At 41.8% G+C, this 21469-nt stretch overlaps 2 protein-coding genes across 2 annotated transcripts; both read left to right on the top strand.

The window, feature by feature from the left end:
* The first annotated feature begins 1036 nt into the window (after nucleotides 1-1036).
* On the top strand, nucleotides 1037-9028 carry dars2 (aspartyl-tRNA synthetase 2, mitochondrial). Its single transcript, XM_012882821.3, has 17 exons — nucleotides 1037-1600; nucleotides 1710-1809; nucleotides 2629-2695; nucleotides 2806-2907; nucleotides 3238-3333; nucleotides 3421-3544; nucleotides 3649-3695; nucleotides 4375-4481; nucleotides 5105-5174; nucleotides 6004-6183; nucleotides 6312-6419; nucleotides 6537-6599; nucleotides 6865-7017; nucleotides 7105-7323; nucleotides 7414-7524; nucleotides 7601-7676; nucleotides 8504-9028. Exons 1-17 carry the CDS (start codon nucleotides 1435-1437, stop codon nucleotides 8686-8688), a joined length of 1974 nt encoding a protein of 657 aa, XP_012738275.2. The 5' UTR covers nucleotides 1037-1434; the 3' UTR covers nucleotides 8689-9028.
* A 1336-nt stretch (nucleotides 9029-10364) lies between these two features.
* Nucleotides 10365-20788, top strand: bpnt2 (3'(2'), 5'-bisphosphate nucleotidase 2). Its single transcript, XM_012882810.3, has 9 exons — nucleotides 10365-10639; nucleotides 10710-11025; nucleotides 12498-12570; nucleotides 13857-14003; nucleotides 14158-14311; nucleotides 16182-16277; nucleotides 16464-16625; nucleotides 19072-19206; nucleotides 19684-20788. The coding sequence occupies exons 2-9, from the start codon at nucleotides 10901-10903 to the stop codon at nucleotides 19824-19826; spliced, it is 1035 nt and encodes a 344-aa protein (XP_012738264.1). The 5' UTR covers nucleotides 10365-10639; nucleotides 10710-10900; the 3' UTR covers nucleotides 19827-20788.
* The last annotated feature ends 681 nt before the right edge of the window (nucleotides 20789-21469 follow it).

Below are 21469 nucleotides of genomic sequence, written 5' to 3' on the forward strand. Positions count from 1 at the left end.
TTTGGGTTTGGCACATCAGCGCCATCCTCTGAAGGTTTGATAAACTGACTTTTAAATGCATTTTCACTGTAGCCTTCTGGATACTGGTCTTCTTTTTTTTTTTCTTCTTTTTATTAAAAAAGCGCTGTTTAGTATAGAACTCGACAAAGTCAAATTAGGACAGTTAACAGTAAACTATTTCTGTTTATTTGAGCACATGCTCAATCCTGCTAATGATAAAACCAGTGACAACCTGGAGCCAACAGATATTATTTGAAAATCATTTTATTCTGTTTCAGGAGAAAATAATTGTTATTTAAATACTGGGTCTCTGAAGAAAACCAGTTCATAGCAGATCCTCCACCGTACTTTTGTATGGCCATGGCGTTCTTCGCATATCCATCTTTTCTTTTACTCCAGACCTGTCTGTAGTGTTTGTTGCTCAACGTTTGACCAAAGCACAAGGTTTGATTCAAATTATCAGATTTAGCGAGTACCATATGTCCATGTTTGATAGGGTAGAAGAAAGGCTCTTTATCAAGCCTTGATTGTCACAGTTCCAGTTGTTTTAAACTTTGGAATTATTTCTCTGTGCTTAGAGGCAAGCTGCCATTATTTGTTCCCAATTCTGCGAAAATGGAGATCAACTGACATCTGCGCTAATTGAATGCAATGTCCTCTTGTTTTTCCCATTTTAACAGTGGCAATGGGATAAATGGGCCTGTGTCAGATATTTATACTATATTTATAATATATACCCATGGATTTAGAAATTATGGGTTATAAAACTGTCCAAACTATCTAATTGGTGTAAAGAAACACAATTATTATTGATTTTGTTAAAAAAAAATAAAAGGAAAGAAAATATAAGGATTTATCACAGCAATGTGTGTAAACATAATACAAAAAGAAAAAAACTACAAAACAATAAATGACAGAAAAAGTTGTCATTGCTGCGTTTCAGTACTTTTAACTTCTGTGTTTGTAGCAGCAGCATCTTTCTAAAGTATTTATTTATTTATTTATTTTTTTACTAGTTCAGTCCATCCTCAGATCGACGATTTCGTGGATTGAATAGTTTGGCCTTACGTCACGACGTTACTTCCGTGACGCAGGCCTGATTCTTACGTGAACGGAATTGCTTTGGCGTGCCGTAGGACAGCCATGTGAACCCATCCACATGAGCAGAGAGCGCTGAAACCGGGCTGCCGGGGCGGAACCAGGCGACAAACGCGGAACCAGGAGAGATCAGTGACCGCGGCGGGAGGCTGGTGCTCTTGGGTTAAAGCCTGCAGCGTTCATTAACATGACGCTACAGTGTCCTAAAGCGGGTTGCTCTGTGTGAGAGGAGCCGGGTTCAGTCTGCTGTAAACACACGGACAGACACTCCCGCGTGATCCCTCTGGTTTGAGTTACGTCACTGTTTGGGTTAACCAGTCTCTGGGTTTGTTAGAAATGGCAACAAAGTGCCGGTTTTTGCTGCAGAGGGTCCTTACAGGACTCAGAGCCCACGCTGTGGGGTATCGCCGTGGTCCTGATGGAGGGCCACTGATGTGCAGAGCAGCAGCCAGACAGCTGAGCAGCTCCATCAGACTCCACGTGTCTCCCTCCGCCACCACAGGTAGGTCCCTCACAAGTCACGCCAAAATATTCCCCACTCCTCTTCTGGAGTGGGGAATAGTAAAAGGACGACTCTATTCTTAGAGGTGTTTGTGGATTTTTGGCTGCAGGTCCCAGCAGCCTGTCGTTCAGGACTCACACCTGTGGAGAGCTGAGGTCACATCATGTAGGAGAGAAGGTCACGCTCTGTGGCTGGGTCCAGTATCTCAGGTGCCGTGGACTGAGAGTTACAGTACCTTGCAAAATTTTTCTACGTTTTTTTCGAACCTTTTCAAGTTGTCTGGCGATAACGGTTAACTTTAGTTTGTGTTATTGGGATTTTATGTGATAGAACTGAATGAAAGTAGTAAAGAGTTGCAAAGTGGAAGAATATGCATTTATCTAAACTATTCTAGTGTAGTTCTGGCAGCTTCTAACGGTGTTATTTCAGACCCAGGATTTCCTAATTTTAGGTCCAGCCTTCTTAATAAAATTTTTCAATAAAATTTTATTTACATAGCGCCAATTCATGAAACATGTCATCTCAAGGCACTTTCCAAAGTCAAATTCAATCAGATTATACAGATTGGCTCAGATTATAAAGATTGGTCCAATTATTTCCTATCTAAGGAAACCCAGTAGGTTGCATCAAAGTCTTGACAGACAGCATTCACTCCTCCTGAAAGAGCGTAGAGCCACAGGGAGAGTCGTCTGCATTGTTGATGGCTTTGCAGCAATCCCTCATACTGAGCAAGCATGAAGCGACAGTGGACAAGAAAACTCCCGTTTAATGGGAAGGGGTGTGTCCATTGCTTTTTTTTTTATGATTTTCTCTCTACTTTATGTTTAGTTGAAACATAAACAAAAAATCCTAAACCAAACATCTGAATTTGCCAATAGATTTAATCCAAACCAAACACAAGAACCATTATTAAACTGCTCAACTCACAATGAATAATGTGCTTCAAATCTGATCGCACGATTATGTTAGTCAGTTTCACCAATCCAGTGTTGGAAATAAATGTCATCATTTCTTTCTGCTTACAATAGACAAGACCTGTTTGTCATCCTGCGAGATTCCAGCGGTTTGACACAAGTTCTAATCCCTCAGGAAGACGTAAGAAATGGCTTTAAGATACGAGGACTGTAGAAATCTGCTGATGTCACTGGAAAAAAAGAAAAATAAATCATACAGGGAAATCCCACCTTCTCTCCCTCCCCTTTTAGTCTGCCATCCACGTAAAAGCATTGCTGTGTGATCTCTCGGTGGAGTCAGTCGTCAAGATTACAGGAACAGTCAGGAAAAGACCAGCCGGGCAGGAGAATAAGGTTTGTTAAAAACAGTTTTGTAATATTCTTATAAAACAAAATAAATAGACTTTTCCCCCAGTCTGCTCTGTGTGGATAAATTGTGAGATTAAAATATCTTTTCAGTTAAAAATCTCCATGTTTTGAGTGCCGATGATTAAGCTGATCTGTCTTTTTACAGTTTTCTTTGCTGAGATTTATTTTGGCGCAAGAGGATTTAAATTTTCTGTTGATATGGGCCCTGTCAGTCACCAGTCCCTCCTGTTGATGCATATCTGTGATTTGCAGCTATACCCTAATTTCGTTTTCTGCTGAGTGGTCAGTCTTTTCGTCTTGTTGCATTCGCACCAGGGGATGCCAACAGGAGACATAGAGGTGCTGGCGGAGAACGTGGACGTTTATAATGTGTGCCAGAAGCTGCCTTTTGAGATAAAGGACTTTGTTAAAGTAAGCGTCTCCTGTTCTCTAATGAGTAAACTTTATTTGTCAGTTAAAGGCACTTTTAAAACGGATTGTGTCGTTTGGGTTGTACAGAAGTCGGAGTCGCTGCGGATGCAGTATCGCTACCTGGACCTGAGGTCGTCTCAGATGCAGAAGAACCTCAGACTGAGATCGCAGCTGGTGATGAAGATGAGAGAGTATCTCTGTAACATGCACGGTATGAAAAATCAAGGTTCCCTTTTTTCTGTTTGGTTATTGTTTTGCAGACATGCCCTCTTTCTGTGGGTTTGTTTATAGTGTTTTCCTCCCTCTGTCATGCAGGGTTTGTGGATGTTGAAACACCTACTTTATTCAAAAGAACACCTGGGGTAAGAAGGTCCTCTGCTTTTTTTTAATGATGAAGAAGAAATAATTGTTTTTGTTTACAACTCTGCACCTTTTCACACTTTGTAACACTGCAACCTGAAGCTTAATGAATTTTATTGGGATTTGGTGTGATGGACCAACACAAAGTTGCTCAAAATTGGTAAGTTATAGGAGCTATAAGTAAGATATTTACTGTAAAATCAGCCTAAATCATTCTCATTTCCCACCTGGGATAGAAGTAACATTCTCTTTAAACAATCTGTGCTCTCAAACAACAATGTCTTAGCTGTGTTTTTCTTGTTTTTTCTTTTGCATTTTGACTATAAACATAATTTTTCAAGGAAATTATATCCCTTAGATTTTATTTAGGTATATCAGAGTAAAGAGGGTTTAATGTGAATGCACTCTACAGTTTTTCAATTTGTATTATTGTACCATTTTCCGACTATTTCTCTTACTAGAACTACAGTTCTTTGTGTTGGTGTATCTCATAAAATCCTTTCAGCTGCTTTAACATGACAAAATGTTAAAAAGCTTCCCCTGGTATAAGTATTTTTGTTTAAAACCATCTAGAAAAATTATCCAATTTTTGGTTGTTTTGCCAAAACTAGGTGTCACTTTAGCAAACTGCCATCTGATCGCGCCTGATGTCCGTCTGAGAATCGCTTGTTTGTGTTTCAGGGTGCTAAAGAATTCGTTGTCCCCTCCAGAGAGCCGGGCCTGTTCTACTCTCTGCCTCAGAGCCCGCAGCAGTTCAAACAGCTCCTGATGGTGGCTGGGCTCGACAGGTGAGCGCCCACCGCAGCGTACTTTTAGTCTGCTCCTACAAGTTACATCAGAACTTTTCTCTTGTGTTGTCTAACACGTTTCAACATCTGTTTTGTCTTCATGGTAAGTGTTTTTTTTTTTTAACCACTTATAGTACTTAACATTCAGCCTGTTACCAAAATCAGACTTGGAGTGGAGACCTTATGTGTCAGTGTGTTTTCACTGTATCTCTGCCCCAACACAGCTGATAGAATAAATAACTTGTGATCAAGTTCTAAATCAGTGCAGCCTCAGAAGGGGCACGGTTAAAAAAGGAAAAGCAGAATGAAGGATCAAGTTTTTAATGAGGCGTGTTGAAACAGGAGAACATCTTAAAGCTTGCAGCACATTGTGTCATCATACCGACACAGACAGGCTAATCGATAAAGGCACAGTCCCACTCTGCTTCAAACGCTCCCTAACTCATTTGGAGCTTATTTCCACCAGTAAAGCAATTCTAATTCTAATAACACCAGTGTGGAGTTAATCTCTCTTGCACTGAGAGGTTCTTGAAGGCACATCCTGACAGATCAATGAACGCTGTTATCTAAGCTGACATTTAGGATCCTGTAGACACTTGTCATCTCCTTATCTCGTCTTTCAGGTACTTCCAGGTGGCTCGATGCTACAGAGATGAAGGCTCTAAACCAGACCGGCAGCCTGAATTCACTCAGGTGAGATGGAGCAGTCTGAGTTTAAGTCCTGCTGTTCTGTAAAGGCCTCAGAGGTTCGTAGTGAAGAGAATCATTTAAAAAAAACAAAAAAAAAAAAACAAGGAACACCGCAGACAGGTCAGGGCTGAAGCTGTGGAGCAGCTTAGAGCAACATCTACCAAGGCATGGTGGATGTAAACTCACAGCCTGGGCTGGAAGAGCATTCATCAGAGAAGCTACCAAGAGGCCACTCTGGAGGAGCTGCAGAGATCCACGGCTCAGGTTGGGGAATCTGTGGATCAGTCGTGCAATTCTCAATCTGGCCCTTATGGAAGACTGCAGCAAATATGAGGAAGAACTCGCTCTGATCAGAGGAAAGCAAAACTGAAATTGTTGGTCTACATTTAAATGCTCTTTATACCAAACACATATTTTTTTTCTGTGAAACATGATGGTGGCAGCATCATGGTTTTTCATTAGCAGCAATGGGGAAGCTTGTCAGAGTTGATTGCAAGATGGATGGAGGTAATTACAGAGCAGTCCTGGAGAAAAGCACTTTAGCAGCTGGAAACAACTTGAGACTGGGGCGCAGGTTCCTTTTCCTGCTGGACAATCAGAAACACACGGCCATGGCAACATTTCAGCCGTTTACTGGTTATAACTCCTGACAAACATGTAATGTTTTCCTTTTGCTTCTAAGACACCCTATTCTGTGTTGGTCTGCCACATAAAAATCCAGTAAAATAATCTCAGAGATGTTTGGCTGCAATCTGACAGAAAACTCAAAAGTGTTGTGAATATGTTTGACAGGATTTACTAAACTAACAGATCCTCCCACTGAACCCTCCAGGTGGACATAGAGATGTCTTTTGTGGACCAGGCAGGCATCATATCCCTGGTGGAGGGCTTGCTGCAGTACTCCTGGCCTGCAGAAAAGGGTTCTCTGAAGGTCCCCTTCCAGATGGTGACGTACGAAGAAGCAATGAGAGACTACGGCGTGGACAAACCGGACACGCGATTTGCTATGAAGGTGGGTGAGTTAAGGTGGATCACCAGTAGACTTCATATTTACCTATTCAAGTAATTCAATCCAGAGGGCTAATCATCAGGGATTATGGGAGAAAATGTTAATATTTTTCCTGATGCTTTTTTTTCCAGCTGACAGACCTCAGTGAGATTTTCTCCTCCACTCAGATTGATTTCCTCAGATCCGCTCTCAGCCAACCAGAAGGCTCGGTTCAGGCCATCCGTGTCCCCAGTGGAGCTGTAAGAAAAAAACGGCATCTGTACCACATAAAGTTCAGGGTTTTGTACGATGAAGTAAGAATAGAAACTAACAGAAGATGTGTTTTATGTTTGTGGCTGTCCTGTGTCTCCTGAAAGAAACTTTTTACTGGGAAAGACTTAGAAGAACTGAAGCAGACAGCCAAGACCCAGTTTGGTCAGGTAGGGGCGTCTTTCCTTTTGTTTTTATCATGTAACGCTTTACCAGGATCTGAGTTAGAACGTTGGTAAATCCTAGATAGCCTTCGTGATCCCAAAACATTTTCCAACTCTACATTTGGTATTCAAATTAGTAGATAGACACTAGAAGCTACCCCTAAAAAAAATGAAAATGACAAGTACTAACGCTGATCTGCACTAAAGTCAATATTTGCCGTATAAGTTACATAATGGATGAGTGAGAATATTTATTATTTTTCCTATAAAGGAGCTGAGTCTGGTGTTGGTCAGGGAAGACGGGACATTAAAGTCTCCTCTGAAGAAGTTGCTTCCCGTCTCTGTGGCAGAGGACCTGCTGTTGAGGACTGAAGCCAAACCTGGAGACCTGCTGCTGCTAGCAGCTGGTTCTCTCCACACTGTGGTAGGTCGCTGGGACTAAGATGGACTGAACGACTAGAAGTGTTCTTTTAACTAAAAACCTGTATTTGTCCCTCTGCCCTGCTCTCAGCGCCCGTTGCTCGGTAGGCTTCGCCTCCAGGCAGCACAGCTCCTAGAGGCTCATGGCTTGTCAGTCCGTGACCCTGCTTCCTTCAACTTCCTGTGGGTTGTGGACTTCCCTCTTTTCTTACCAAAGGAAGATAACCCAGAAGAGTTGGAGTCGGCTCATCATCCTTTTACTGCTCCGCAGCCGGAGGACGTGGAGTTGCTCTTCACGGAGCCGCACAAGGTGCTTAAATCTACTTTTGTTATGTTTGCCCTTTAGGAAAATAATCAGTTACGCAGAACGCCTACAGTGTGGTGTTTTGGTACTTCCTAGGTGCGTGGCCAGCACTATGATCTGGTACTGAATGGCAGTGAGATTGGAGGAGGTTCCATCCGCATCCATAAATCCTCCGAGCAGCTCCATGTCTTAAAGAACATCCTCAAGGTTAGCTTCTTCCACTTAAAGAGTGAGACGAGTGTTGTGGATGAGCTATATATTTATATCCAGGTATATTTTGCAGGAGGATCCCAGTCTCCTTTCACATTTGCTGGAGGCTCTTGACTCCGGAGCGCCACCTCATGGAGGCATCGCTCTGGGTAAGTGAGCTCCTGACTGCAGGGAGCTGAACACTAGAACCACCACAGGGTGGCATTTTGACCCAGCGCTAAAGGAGCCTTAACTAAGACAAAGAAGCGTTAAAACTGCTTTTGTCTCTTTTCAATTATTTTACAAGCAGGACAAGAGTTGGACAGCACAAAAAAATTAAATAAGCCAAAAATTTAATTGAAAAACCCTTTCTGGCCTCAATAATCTAGATACTAATCAAAAATATTTACAACATTAATTAGAAGACAAAAAACATAGAATATTATTTTTTCCTTGTTTAAGATGTCGTGGTAGAAGATTTACAGTAATTTGAGTGAAGAAATAGGCACTGATATAACCTATTCTAGCCTTCTTTTTTTCAAAAGGTTCTTTTAAATAAGTAAAGCCAGTATAATTATAATTTAATTTATTGTAATTGTTTATTTTATTAATCAATAAACCAAATCTTCAAAGATGCATCATTTCAATTTTCCTTGTCAGGACTCCTGTGCTACAACACGGTTGTATGGCAAAACGATAGAAAAGTCAGTTAAGCATGGAACAGGCCGAGTTGTTTCTCTGTGGTTAAAAATGATCCACTGTAATAGTTTACACGGTTGTATCTCTTAGGCTTTGAAAATCAGGCGACTATTTTCAAATTCTGCCGTGTGAACCAGCCGTTAGTAGGTTGTTTTTTAACAGACCTAATTCTAGAAGCTTTTGTTCCATAAAAGTTTTCTTTAGCATATTTCTACAGTGTGAGTCTTTTTTTTTTTTTTTTTTTTTTTTTTTTGTGAACTAGCAGATGGTTTGCTAACACCTCTATTTTGCCCTGTAGGTTTGGATCGGCTGGTCTCAATTTTGGCCGGAGCTTCCAGCATTCGGGACGTCATCGCCTTCCCCAAGTCATTCCGCGGTCATGACCTGATGAGCCACGCACCTGATGCTGTCTCAGAGGAGGAGCTGAAGCCATACCACATTTCTGTCAAATGGCCAACAGAGGGCGAGAGAGAAGGAGAGTGAGACAAAGACAAACCAAGGAGATGTTGTCCCATCTGTCTGTCCTGGACAGCAAAGACAAGGGTTTTGATAGGGACACAGAGAGAGGCATGCAGACTGAAGATCGTAACATGCCTTCCATGCGAGTCTGCAGGACAAGAGAATTTAAAAGGGAAAGAGAAACCGTGGCGTTATCTCAAAACTGTGGGTTAAAAAAATCATCCCAAGAAGACTGTAAAGCTGAAACACTTCCTGGTTCACTGTAAAGAGACATTTTATATCAAATGTTATCGGAACTCATATGGTCAGACTCATTGGTTGTTCCTCACAGTTATACTTTATGAAATAAATTTTGTAGACAAAGTTGGTGTTTCAAGACGTTTTCTATTGACTCTTTTAAATCTGCTTGTGTTATACATCTCTCACTAAGAATAAAGCTATTGCGGAAAAATAGTCTTAAAATGGAAACTAACATTAAGAAATGTAACAAAAATCTAATTGGGACGATGCAAGCCTTCTTTAACCCTCCTGTGTGATATGGTGTAGATTATTCAGCGCTATTCAGACGTGTGATCATTTGGAAGAAATTTATTATCTTTTCTGGATTGCTTACAATAATTTCAAGTTCTTGCTTTCTATTTTTAGTGAAATTTCTTTAAGCACTTACTGATGCATGAATCATTTTATATTATTATATATTTATATTATATTTATTATAGTCTAATTATTGCAACAACAATCATAATCCACAGCTCTTTTCTCTCTAATGCATAGCAAATCATCCAGTTCTATAACATATTTAAACCAAGGATCTTCCTTAACTCATGCTAGACATAAATAGGGAGTGTAATTTTATTCGGTTGAGTTATTTCGGAGTTTTCACCATAGACATAATATAAGAGTAGACGCGTCGTTGGGCGGGTTCTGCCTATGCTGCGATGCGTCAGAGCGTCCGCCATCTTAAATGTGGCAAATCTGCAGTTACTCAGTCACTTAAACAGTATCAGAGGGACTTTAATCTCTGAATATACTTTGTATTCGTAGTATTTTTTTTGTAATATTACAAGTTTATTTTCGTATCCCTTTAGCTTAATTCTCCTGAATTTATTCTCGTAAAGAATAAAAATATTTAAAATAATCTAACCTGGCCCTATTACTCCAGGAGTGAAATAATTCTGCAAACTGTGACTATTCTGGAAATGTTCCCCCTTAATTCTCATAATATGATGTTTTTATCATAACATTATCACTTTTGTGTTTGTTTGTTTATTTTTACTTTATTCACCTAGGACTTTTTTTCCTCATGTTATTAATTTTACCTCTTTAATACTCACCCAAAAAGTCTGTTCCTAAAGGTTCACATGTGACATGGTTTTATGAAATAATGAAGACCACAATTTTATATTTAACAAATTGATCCTTATATTCATAACACATACACACAAATATATATATATATATATATATATATATATATATATGTGTGTGTGTGTGTGTGTGTGTGTGTATTTATTGCAGCACAGGAATGAGGCATCTTCTCTGATCCACGTTCACAATAACAGAACTCAACTTTTTTCTGCCACATACAAAATGGCGGTGACGTTGACGTGCGAACTTGCGCCCAATGACGCGTCTACTCTTATATTATGTCTATGGTTTTCACGGGACCGGCAAGAGCGCACTTCCGGTTTCTACGACGACCCCCTCCGACCCGGAAGAGGAAGCGTCGGGATGTTTGACCGTAGCCGAGAAAGATGATTGAACAGAGATGCGATTGTTCTTTTTCCGCTTCGACAGCAGGGAAGTCGTGGCCTGTCTTTGCGAGCTGACGGCGACGGCAGTCCGCGTTAGAGGTGTCCCGAGAAACGGCATGTCGCTTCCCGCGGAGACGCCGAGTAGTTCCGTACGTTCCCAGAGTCAGGCGACGGTGGACGGCTAGTCGGCTGCTAGAAATTAGCCCGTGTCGTTTGTTTGGGTGAGTTTTTTCCCCCCCTCCTCCACCGTTTCTCATTGTCGTTTTTCGGGACGTTTTTTTTTTGTCTTAGAATATCGGGGGACATTTGTCCTAAAGCTGCACGTGAGCTGCCAAGCAGACGCTTTCACGGACTGTGGGACGGCCACGTCAGCGAGACCTGCAGCGTTAAACTCGGAGGACGTCTGTGCTCTCCTGGTTCCTGCGTTTGGATTTTTTTTAATTAATTTTTTTATTAGCTGACAAGTCTCAGAGTCGCTCCCGATGACAATGGCTCCGATGGGCATCCGGCTGTCCCCGCTCGGCGTGGCGGTGTTCTGCCTGCTGGGAGTCGGCGTCATCTACCACCTGTACGCCGGTGTCCTCTCCAACCATCTGTCCTACTTCAGGTTGGGCGTTTTTTCTTTATTCAAGTGTAATAAATTAACCTTATCTGCCTCAGTGCCTACCAGCAGGTGCATCAGATGATTTCAACCTAAATTGGGAAGATCCTGTTGCCTAAAGTGATCAGAAGTACTACAAGCATTTTTCTTTTCAGTTTTTAGCTTTATCACACCCAAAAGAGGAAATCATTGATGGAGGCGACAGTTTTTTTCATCCAGCAGAAAATAAAGGAGTTACAGGATTATCCTAAAAGTGCATCAGAGCGCCTGTCCCCGAGCTTTATCTGATTTCCTCTAAACTGAAAAGAAACATGCATTATAGTAGATGCATTCAATGGTCAGGGAGGAGAAAAATATCACTTTTTAATTGTCTGTTTTTTAGTCTGTTGGTTCCGATCTCTTTCGCTGCATCAGCTCTTATTTCAGATGGCCTTGCAGAAGAGTTCACCCTTCTTGGCATTTTCCTTGTTTTAGTTGCCTGACAACATCTGGAATTAAAATGCTTGATTGAAGAGTTTCTGGATCCATTGGCATTTAAATATGTTGAATTTGATGCTGCTTCAGGGGAACAGCAAGCATATGGCTACTTTTTATAACCCCACCCTGACTTGTACTCCTTACCTTGTGGTCCCTGACTTGTTTGCCGAGCTCTTTGGTCCTCACGTGGTGATTCCTCTTACTTGGCTTTACTTACTTGTTCCTCATTCTGGACATCATTGTCGTCAGGAGTGCTCTTTGTTCTTGAGGTGCAAGTGGACTGCTGAATTTTGCCCAGAGTTCCTGGCCCTCCTGTGCTGAGCCATGCGTTTATGTAGCTGTTGTTTAGTTTCTCCGATGTAGGAGTCAGAGCAGTCCTCGCTGCATTGGACTGCAGACACAATGCTGCTCTGCTGTGCTTTGGGTGTTCTGTCTTTGGCATGAACCAGTTTTTGTCTGAGGGTGTTATTGGCTTTGAAACTGGTAAACTGGTCTGTTGGTTGGAGAAAATTCTCCATCGTTTTTCAGAAACTCCTAATATATGTAATCACCATGTTTTTGTAGCTCTGTTTTCTCCTCTTGGAGGCTGTGTTGATTTCTCTGCCAGCTTTGTTGGCTGATTTGACAAACGCCCAGTTCGGGTAACCACAAGCTAGCAGTGATTTCCTGACGTGCTGGTGATCTTTTTGTTTCTCCACTGTAACAGAGGGAATGCTGTCAGCCCGGTAACTCGGCGTTATGATTACAGGGAGTTTGATCTCCAGTGTTTTAATGTGAATCAAAATGCAGATATTGGAAAAGAGAACTGAACGAAAGCCCAGTTGCCTGTGATTTCTGCTATGCAAATAATGTACTACGATGTTTGAAAACTTAAACCATAACTCTTTAAAAAGCACGCTTTCATTACTCTTTCATTTTTCCTCTATAAAGACAGATTAAAGCATTTATTTTTTAGTATTTATTCATATTTTAAACTCGCTTCTGTCATTTTGTGTCTGCAGGCAGAAGAAAAAGGTGGACCTGAGAGACCTGTTGGCTGTCTCTGTGGAGGCTGCCCAACTGGGTGGGAAGGAGGTAAAAGCAAACTTTTTTTTTTCTTCTAGATGGTCTAGACGTACTCTATGATGACATTTGTAAACCAGAGTTGTATAAGTTGATGGGGCTAATCTGCAGTAACTGATTAAATGCATCTGACGTGATATCCATCTGTCTAAAGCCTTGACTTGTCAATATTTGCCATGTTTGATTTCTCCTCAAGCGCAATAATAAGACAAGATCTTAGTACAGCATCCAGATGGGAGTTTCAAGGTTTCCTCTTATCTCCTGTAATCAGTAGCAAAGGCGTTGTCACATCGTTTTATATTAGTGGCGCCTACCATTATATATTCCCTAAACACTGTAGATCATATAATATACCTGTGCAATGTATGGTGATATTGTGTGCAAATTAATATTAAAATTGCAACCGACTGCTTGGATGCAATATTTGGTAAGATACGTTTTATTTGCGTGTAAATTTAGCGTACTTAAAAATAATAATAATCAGCATACTTTCAACATCATTGTCACAATATTCAGCATATATGGCGTAATTACGTACTCGCCGAGGGAGCAGGGTTAGGAGACTTTACCTGAAAAGGGAAAGCGTTGGAATATAAGTTTTTCAGACAGACGTGACCGTGGTAAAGTGCTGGTTTTAAGAAATTCCAAAGAACCGATCTCAAGAACACAATCTCTGCTAATTATGTATAAACTGATGATTAAAGACATTAAGGGACCCCAAGTAAATTGGCCAAATTAAAGCTCTAAAGACTGTGACACGTGTTCAAGAAATGTGAGAAAGTGGGACTTTGGTCCACATCTTTTATACACTTGGAAATGACAAACACCTTCGGGATAGAAGACTTCCTCCACTGACTGACCTGTTTAATTTATGTCAGATAATCTTCCAGCTGTATGCGTCCTGGGCCTGTTATTAGATAAATAAAAAAAGGAGGTTGTGGGTTCAACAGGCTGAAAAACAATTTTAAAACACCAGAAGGCTTCTGCTATCCAGCTTCTTCTATTGAACGTTACTTTTCTTCATAACAAGAAGACTGTGAACAGTTTTTTTTTGTCTGAAAGTAAAGCTTGTATTTACAAGATGTTTTGTGTTCAACTCTGTTAAGCATAACATAAAAACACGCCTGTTTTTAAAGTAGTTCCAACATTTTTAGCCCCTCATCCTTGCTGGAGTTTCATTAACTTAACCTCTTTTTTTTTTTTTTTTCTTCTAATCATGGCATCTAGACATCTAAACCTGTTTTGATTCATCTCCTCATCAGCTGGTTCATCATAAATCTTCCTCTTTCCTTTTCTAGGTGAAAAAAGTCCGTGAAGAAGACACACTCAACGAGAGGTCAAAGGGAGAGACGAAGGAGGGAGCCAAAGAGCTTCTGACTATGGGGGACCTGCAGTCGCACCGGAAGATGTTTAACCTAATAAAGAACACGTTCCCTGACATCACTGTGAGCAGAGCCGCCGTTCAAATAAAAAAACAAGCATTGTTGCACGCTGTGTGTGTAGGAAACGAAAATCATTGTCGGGAAAGTCGTGTTTGGGTCAAATGAAAATGTCCAGACAGCGCTTGATTGGGCCGAAATGTTTTTGCATTTATTTTAGGTGTACAGCGAGGAAAGCGACAGCAAAGCGGATCCTGTGAGCTGGAGCCAGAAGATACCGGAGGACATGTTAAAGCTGGAGAAGGGCAGGGAGGTTTCTGCTGATAGCCTCACCGTGTGGATCGATCCTCTGGATGCTACTCAAGAATACACCGGTGGGTCAGCGCCTTCATAGCTGCAATTTCAGAACCCAAGGGAAAAACTTAACGCCACACTGTTTCTTGCCGTTTCCCTTGTGTTTGAAGAAAAGTGGATTCATGGTGAGGGTTTTAAGTCATGTCCCAGCACTTCTAAGAGTTTTTAATGATCTGACTCTTAAGATCGTTGACACAGTGGACCATTGTGTCGCTTGGAGCAGTCCGTCCGAGTTAAAGCACAGCTCTCCAACGGTTTAGGGCTTATCTGTTCTTCTTTACCCAGTTAGGTCAGTTTTTCTTCCTCTATGGCTCCATTGACGTTAGGCGTGCCCCAAGGGGGGGGGGAAGTGATCAGCTGACCCATTTTTATACCACATTAACATTCACCAGGTGCTTTGCATTGACCATTTATGGTTAAATCTGGGCGTGTAGAGGGCCGAGCCGGAGGCGGAACCTGGTACCAAACGTTAAGGTACAGCTGTCATCTAGAAAGGGAAGTTGCGTGCATATGGTTTTATAAATCTGAATATTTTTTTGGTGCACGCCATCTTTTTCTTGGCGAACGTACGCTTTTAGAAATGTGAGCGCTGGTTTTAGGTGGAGCAGAACTGTTTAGAAGGTTATGAAGGTATTTGTTGTAGTGTGAGAGCAGTTCATCTGGGGTAGAAGACCGGCCAACGCTGGCAAGACTATTGGTACCAAAAGATAAATTGTCCAAGTTCATGTCTTTAACTTTAAGGAAGGTTATATTGCATGGGGGGGGGGGTTAGATTTAGAAAGTAAAATATTAACTCGAGCAAGCGGATGTTGAAGAGACCGAAGTTGATGGTTTTATTGTGATTGACAACCGCGTCAGCTGACCGAGCCAGGCGGGCCAGCACACTGTGATCACCAGGTGAACTTAATGGAGTCCGGTTCGTCACCGCAGACGATCCGACGAGAGCCTCGGGGAGAGTATTTCTGGCGGGGCAGGTAGAGGTTGTCTGGGCATTGGAACAGAGCTGATGTAGATGTAAACGGAGCTTATAGAGTTCAGAGTCCGAGCACTGGAGCGGTGATGGACCGAAAACAGGACAGTCCAGGCGAGTGCAAGCCACACCTAGCAGCAGGTCCACGGCAGCTGGCAGGCTGATGTTTGTTCAAATAAAAAAGACGAGTGCCAGGTAGGTTACCGAATAAGGAGACTGAGTAGATCAGCACGTAGATAACAAAGGCAAAGTCTTCAAAACTAGAATTACTTAAAAGGACCTTAGAGGAAGCACGCCAGCGTTCCCTCTCTCTATCGTGGCCTTTAAACCGTTTCTATCAAGTACTGTTCTAACTTAAGGTTATTCTTAATAAGTTTGCTTAGATCTGCTCAATGTATTGCAAATATTTCGTCCTCGCAATGTCATTGTTTGCAGCATTCATATTGCAGAGGACTCCTTGCAGTGCAGTAATTGTTGGTTAATATATTCCTGTTATTATCAGCTTGCAGCTTTCATGCTGATGTAACATTTAGCCAGTCTCACAGCAGCAGATGCTCGCTGGACATAAATGAGGTTGATCAGACTGCTGAAGGTCAGAGCGATGGAAGCCCAGATGAGAACAAGAGGAAAGGAGAAAATGGACTTTTATCTCAATTGATGTCGGCGTCACACGTTTTACCAATATTATCAGCATTGTAGTTTTTTTTTTTTTTTTTTTTTAAACTAACTCTAGCAGAATACAAACTGGATTCCTTTATGGTTATCATTTCTGATTGCTCTAAGTGAAAGCAGAAACACTAGAAGATGGACTCAACCCGCTCAGAAAAGCGTTCCCACATAACCGACGTGCTCTGACACTTGAATTTTACGACTTCATTTCCCTACTCTCACCATTGACCTGTAACCTTATCTTTCTGCAGAGAAGCTGGTGAAATATGTCACCACTATGGTGTGTGTCGCTCTAGAGGGTAAACCGCTCATTGGAGTCATACACCAGCCGTTTACCGGCTTTACTGGTAAGTTCAGGCGTCTCCTATCTTTGACAAAATACACATTTTTCAATATTGTTTCACATTTCTATCAAATGTAAAATAAAAAAAACCCTCTTCTGAATCTCGTTTAAAATGTCTTAGTGTTAGAAAAATTGTAATTCTGATCTATCTCTCGCTATCCTGCCTCTGTCTCTGTTAATGCTCCCTCAGCCTGGGCAATGGTGGGTCAGGGAACAAACATGGCGACCAGGTCGTCCTACAATCTCAACCCGCCAAAAGTCATCGTATCACGGTCGCACTCTGGAGAAGTGAAAAGTTTTCTTCAGACGGCTTTCGGAAACAGCACAACGATAATCCCAGCAGGCGGTGCAGGTGAGCAGAGAATCACATGTTGGCGTTTAGGGGACTTCAAAGCTATTTACCTGCTGCTGTGATGACCGGGGGCCTCATGCACAAAAATCATGGTGATCTGCAGCAAAAAGCTGGCATATAAGAAAAATGGTGAACACACAGGAAAAAAAAATCCAGATGTATGAAACTGAACGTACGCACGTATCCATGCGTGATTCCTTCATACGTCCCCATAAATGTGGAGTTGAGGACACGCGTGGATTTTCCAGAATCCCTTGACGAGCCTCATTTCCATAATGCACACAGAGCCTGTATGCTCGCACACATACACGGGCCAGTCAGGGAAATTAACATTGGGATGTTTAAATGAATTTACCTATCAGGATTTTGTGCCAGCTTTTAGTCTGTTTCAAACCATGCTGTTCATTAGGATGAATGAATCGTGCCCGGCCGCCTGACCACAATCATGGTTGAAAGCATTTGCATGCTCTAAATTAATTCCTAGACAGACTGGATGCTTTCTGTTCAGAGATCTTCCCTCTGTGACGGTGCTTTCATCCTACGTGGGGGAAGTTTTTGCTTTGGTTACATCTGGAGAAGCAGCTTTGGCTGCACTGTAATGTTTACAGGAATCTCTGACATGATGATTTTTTTTCCCCCACAAAGCTGACATGGTTCCAGCACACTTTAAGCACCTTATCAGGCCCATCTTGGGCCAGAAAGTCCTCTCGATCAATTAATATACACGCTCTTTTCAAATTTTGAATATGTTCTGATGTCCCGAAGACAGTCGTTGACACCCTTCACAACACTACTGTGTGCATACTTTAAAATGCCCTCATGTAATTTTAAATGCATTGATAAAGATGGTTCATTATGTGTCTGGCGTGTACGATAGTTTTCACGTTATTTATTTAAATAGTTTTCACATTAACAGTGTGCAGCTCGCTCACTAGGTCTGATTCATCCAGTCGTTGGCGTGGAAAATACCGTATGCCTGCTTTCTGTGCGTAACGCGCCCATCGGTACATAAGACCCCATGGCTGCATGGTAGCAGGAAAACACTGAATTGCTTTATTATTGCTGAATGTTACGACGGTGACATTGTTTGTGAAAACCCCGATCTTCATCACCCTTCTTTCTTTTTGACCACGATGGATCTGGCCACTCTCCTCTTACCTGACTCCGCCAGATAGATTTGCTCCGCATATCCATCTGGAAACCTTCCGTTGAAGTAATTTTGGGAAGGGGCGGAAATACTGGTTAGCTGATTGGCCTATGTTGGTGATAGACGGGCCAAATAAACCAATCAGATTCGTCGTCGCTCTGTTACGAGCGACGACGAAAACACAACCACAAGCCAAGCTACTCTTGCTGCTGCAGGTAAAGGCTCGTTAGCTCAGCAAAGAAATACTCTGTAATTCCGATAAAACTTGCTCGATAGCCACGCTAACGCTAGTTTCATCGGCTGAAGCCGCCATGTTCTTTAGACTGAACTGTCGCTTCTCGTTGCGTCACACCTCAACCTGCCTCAAAGCCAACGCTGATTGGACGTTCGTTTGGTGAACGGCTCCAAATTTTCTTTAACGGAGAGTAGCCAGACTGATCTGCGAGTGAAACCTTGAAAGCTCGCGAGATCAGGATGGTCTCACAAGGCTAACTCTCCTCAGGCTCTAGCAGCAAAGATCTATGTTGGCCCAAAGGACAGCAAAACTCCATTCCAAGTGGCCAATTATGTTGTTGGCAGGCAGAGTTTGAATGCATGGCACCTGAGATATTATAATATACCAAAGATTGCATCCAAGCTACTTTGTGATTTGCAATATTTTGTGGATTGATAGTGCGACAACAAGGATTCAATGCTTTGTGCAGCTGTTGAGACTAACAATGCATCATCAGCAGTTTTTATGTACAGTGGCTATTAAAAGTCTGCCACTGCTGTTTAAGGGTCCATTTATTTCTGATGTTACATATATTCAGTACAATTGAAGTTATAAATGGTTCTAAATACCAGACACTTACGGCCCAAAACATCTGATTTTGCTAGAAAGCTGAAAATAACTTTTAATTTAAAGCTTACATTCAAACGAACCAACATATGACTTGATGAGGGGGAAATTAAATTTTTAGAATGGACAAGGCATAGTTCTGATGGAGCATTTTTGGACTGGGATCTATTTGTAGAAATTCTGTAAGGCTGAGTGAGTAAATATGGTCAAATCAAGCATGCTGATAGACGTATGTGTTTTTATTCTTCAGTGAAGCGTCTTGGTTCAGTAGCATTTGTGTTCTTTTACAATAGGAAGTTAACCGTTGACGCCTTTCTTTAATATTTGGATGAACCAACCCGGTTAGTGAATTGCCATTTATCCTTTTAACCCTCAAGCAAACATCAGTCTGTGTAAAGAGTTTTTATTTCATCTGACAGGCAATCAGGCATGTTTTTGTGTTGATGTCTGTCTGCCAGGATACAAGGTGCTGTCGCTGCTGAAGATGCATTCAGACCAGCCAGAGCCCATAGACGAAGCCGACGTTTACGTCCACATCACCTTCATCAAGAAATGGGACATCTGCGCCGGCGCAGCGCTACTCAACGCACTGGGTAACATAACTTACATTTTTCAACTATTTATTCCATAAAGTTTTGTGCTGATTTCTTCTCAATTTAAAAAAAAAGTTGGATGCTTAAAACCTCTAAAAACATCGTATCTCTTTAGATAAAATTTCTCAAAGCGGAACGTATCAGTTTCCATTTTGACAAGTTCTCATAGTTGCTAATCTTCTGGAGCAGAAGCTTGCATGTGTGTTTATGAATTTGACTGACCAAATGACACATATTTGAAATATAAACTTTGTTCACTCTAACTCACACAATTTATTTAGATATAAACCCATTTATTTTTCCAAGCTTAAGTTTTAGAACGATGAGAACAGGACACAAACACAAATCCTGAAATGTCTTTGCATATGACTCATTTAATAAGCGTCTCCTCGTAATTCTGCTCCTGGTGAAATTCGTTTAGCATTTAATGTAAACTTTTTAATAACCGTCAATCGCATGCGACTGTTGTGATTGCAGGAGGCCACATGACCACTCTGAAGGGGGACAACATCGACTACAGTGGAACGCCAGTGAACGAAGGAGGACTGGTGGCCAGCGTGGACGTGGATCATAAGGCCATTCTGGAGAAACTCCCCAACTGGGACCCTTCGAAGCACTGAAAGACATTGGAAGCTCAGTCGTGTCTTGATAATGCTTACAAGAAACAGAGATGGTTAAACATTGCAGATATTTTTTTATTTTTTATTTAAGGGGTGGGTTGGTTACTGCCTTCACCAACATGGCACACTGAGCAGGACTGTGAGCAGCATGGCCACCACACGGGTTCTGAATTATCACTCCTCCACAGCTACAAGCATCATTCATCTTGGTGGACTGGCACATCTGTCCCATGCAAAGCCGCATGCTCACAGTGACAAACAGCAGAGCTTTCCACGTGTCCTCCTTTCACCGTTACAGGAGAGCAGAGGGACTGTAATGTGACTTTCTATGGAGCACACAGCTGAACACTGCAGGAGGAACTCTGGAGCCCGGCATTTCCTTCCACCGTCTTAAATCCTTTTTTTTTTTTTTTTTTTTTTTTAAATATATATTTCAGAAAAACACAACACTAATTTAGAGAGGTATGTTTCAGAACATCCAACTTTAGCCCACCTCTGGCTATTTGTGGTGAGATACAACTAATAAAACTCTGTATTTTCAGCAAATCTGGTTAATACAATATGAAAATAGATTTTTATGTAAAACCTTTATTCAGGTTGTATAAAGCCTGATCAATTGAGAAAGTTAAGCCAGAGGGGGTCAGATGGACCAGATTTATGTTGGGGCTAAAATCTCCGTCACCTAATTGGCCATGTTAATTTAAACACTTTCACGTCGTTAAAGCACAAAAATGGCGTACAGGAGCTGTTGGCGTCGCAGTGGGACACAGGAAGGGACGGGATATCCAAGCTAACGCCTTCAGACATTTACTAAGTGGAATCCGTGGAACAATAAAGGCTTGAAACTGGCGCTTGTTAGATTTATCCTTTCAAAAATCATCAAGCAACACAAGTCAAATAATCCTGTACTTGGCCTCACCACCGCCACGTGTTTGATGCATTTAAAAAAAAAATCTGATTCACTAAGAAAAATTATGAAAGCCTTTTTTTTTTTTTTTACGGCACCATAAGTGGAACTTAGGACTGGATAAAAGACTTCCTCATTTCTGCCTCCTCACCCTGGGAAATAAGATGTTGCCAATATTGAGCCTTTGGCGCCATTTAAACCTGGGTTAATCCTGGCTTCACGGTACAGAAGTTTACCCGCATAGACGTTTTGATGACGAATCCCTGTTGCTGTCGACTACTGTTCGTCTTCCTGCGCTCTGTTCCACCCCAGTCAGTCTGTTTGAACTAAAAGCTGCACAATCAGTAGTAAAAACACCAGCACAGAGCTCACATGAGTGGCTGAGGAAGATACTGTTGTATAGGATCTGCTTGTCTTCATGTTGATACCATTTGTGTTGACATTGTGGAGATGGAACTGCGTTCAGGTCAGAAGTTCAATACGGAAACGGTTCTGTCTGCCACGGGTTGACGAGGCCTAAATAATGCCCGAAGAACCTGGACTGATCGGGATTGGGTCGGTTATTGCGTTAAAACACGGCAAAGCCAGAGCGCTTCCAGTTGAAGCCTTGTGTGTATGCTACGTTTGAGTTTTGGGATTCGAGTGCCTTGCTTGGACAAAACCACATTGTGAGTGTAAGTTACAGGTTGTGCAGAAAGGACGGGGTTTACCGTGCAGCAGCTGCATCCGCTGGACA

Source organism: Fundulus heteroclitus, unplaced genomic scaffold (assembly GCF_011125445.2).
Source record: "Fundulus heteroclitus isolate FHET01 unplaced genomic scaffold, MU-UCD_Fhet_4.1 scaffold_94, whole genome shotgun sequence".
Classification (NCBI taxonomy): domain Eukaryota; kingdom Metazoa; phylum Chordata; class Actinopteri; order Cyprinodontiformes; family Fundulidae; genus Fundulus; species Fundulus heteroclitus.

Bases quoted from the DNA above. Each gene is read 5' to 3' on its own strand.
- bpnt2 (XM_012882810.3), top strand. From the start codon at position 10,901: ATGACAATGGCTCCGATGGGCATCCGGCTGTCCCCGCTCGGCGTGGCG. The intron at 12,571-13,856 runs GTAAAAGCAAAC...TTCCTTTTCTAG, and splicing joins CCCAACTGGGTGGGAAGGAG to GTGAAAAAAGTCCGTGAAGA. The intron at 14,004-14,157 runs GTGAGCAGAGCC...CATTTATTTTAG, and splicing joins ACACGTTCCCTGACATCACT to GTGTACAGCGAGGAAAGCGA.
- dars2 (XM_012882821.3), top strand. From the start codon at position 1,435: ATGGCAACAAAGTGCCGGTTTTTGCTGCAGAGGGTCCTTACAGGACTC. The intron at 3,334-3,420 runs GTAAGCGTCTCC...TGGGTTGTACAG, and splicing joins AGATAAAGGACTTTGTTAAA to AAGTCGGAGTCGCTGCGGAT. The intron at 7,018-7,104 runs GTAGGTCGCTGG...CCCTGCTCTCAG, and splicing joins CTGGTTCTCTCCACACTGTG to CGCCCGTTGCTCGGTAGGCT.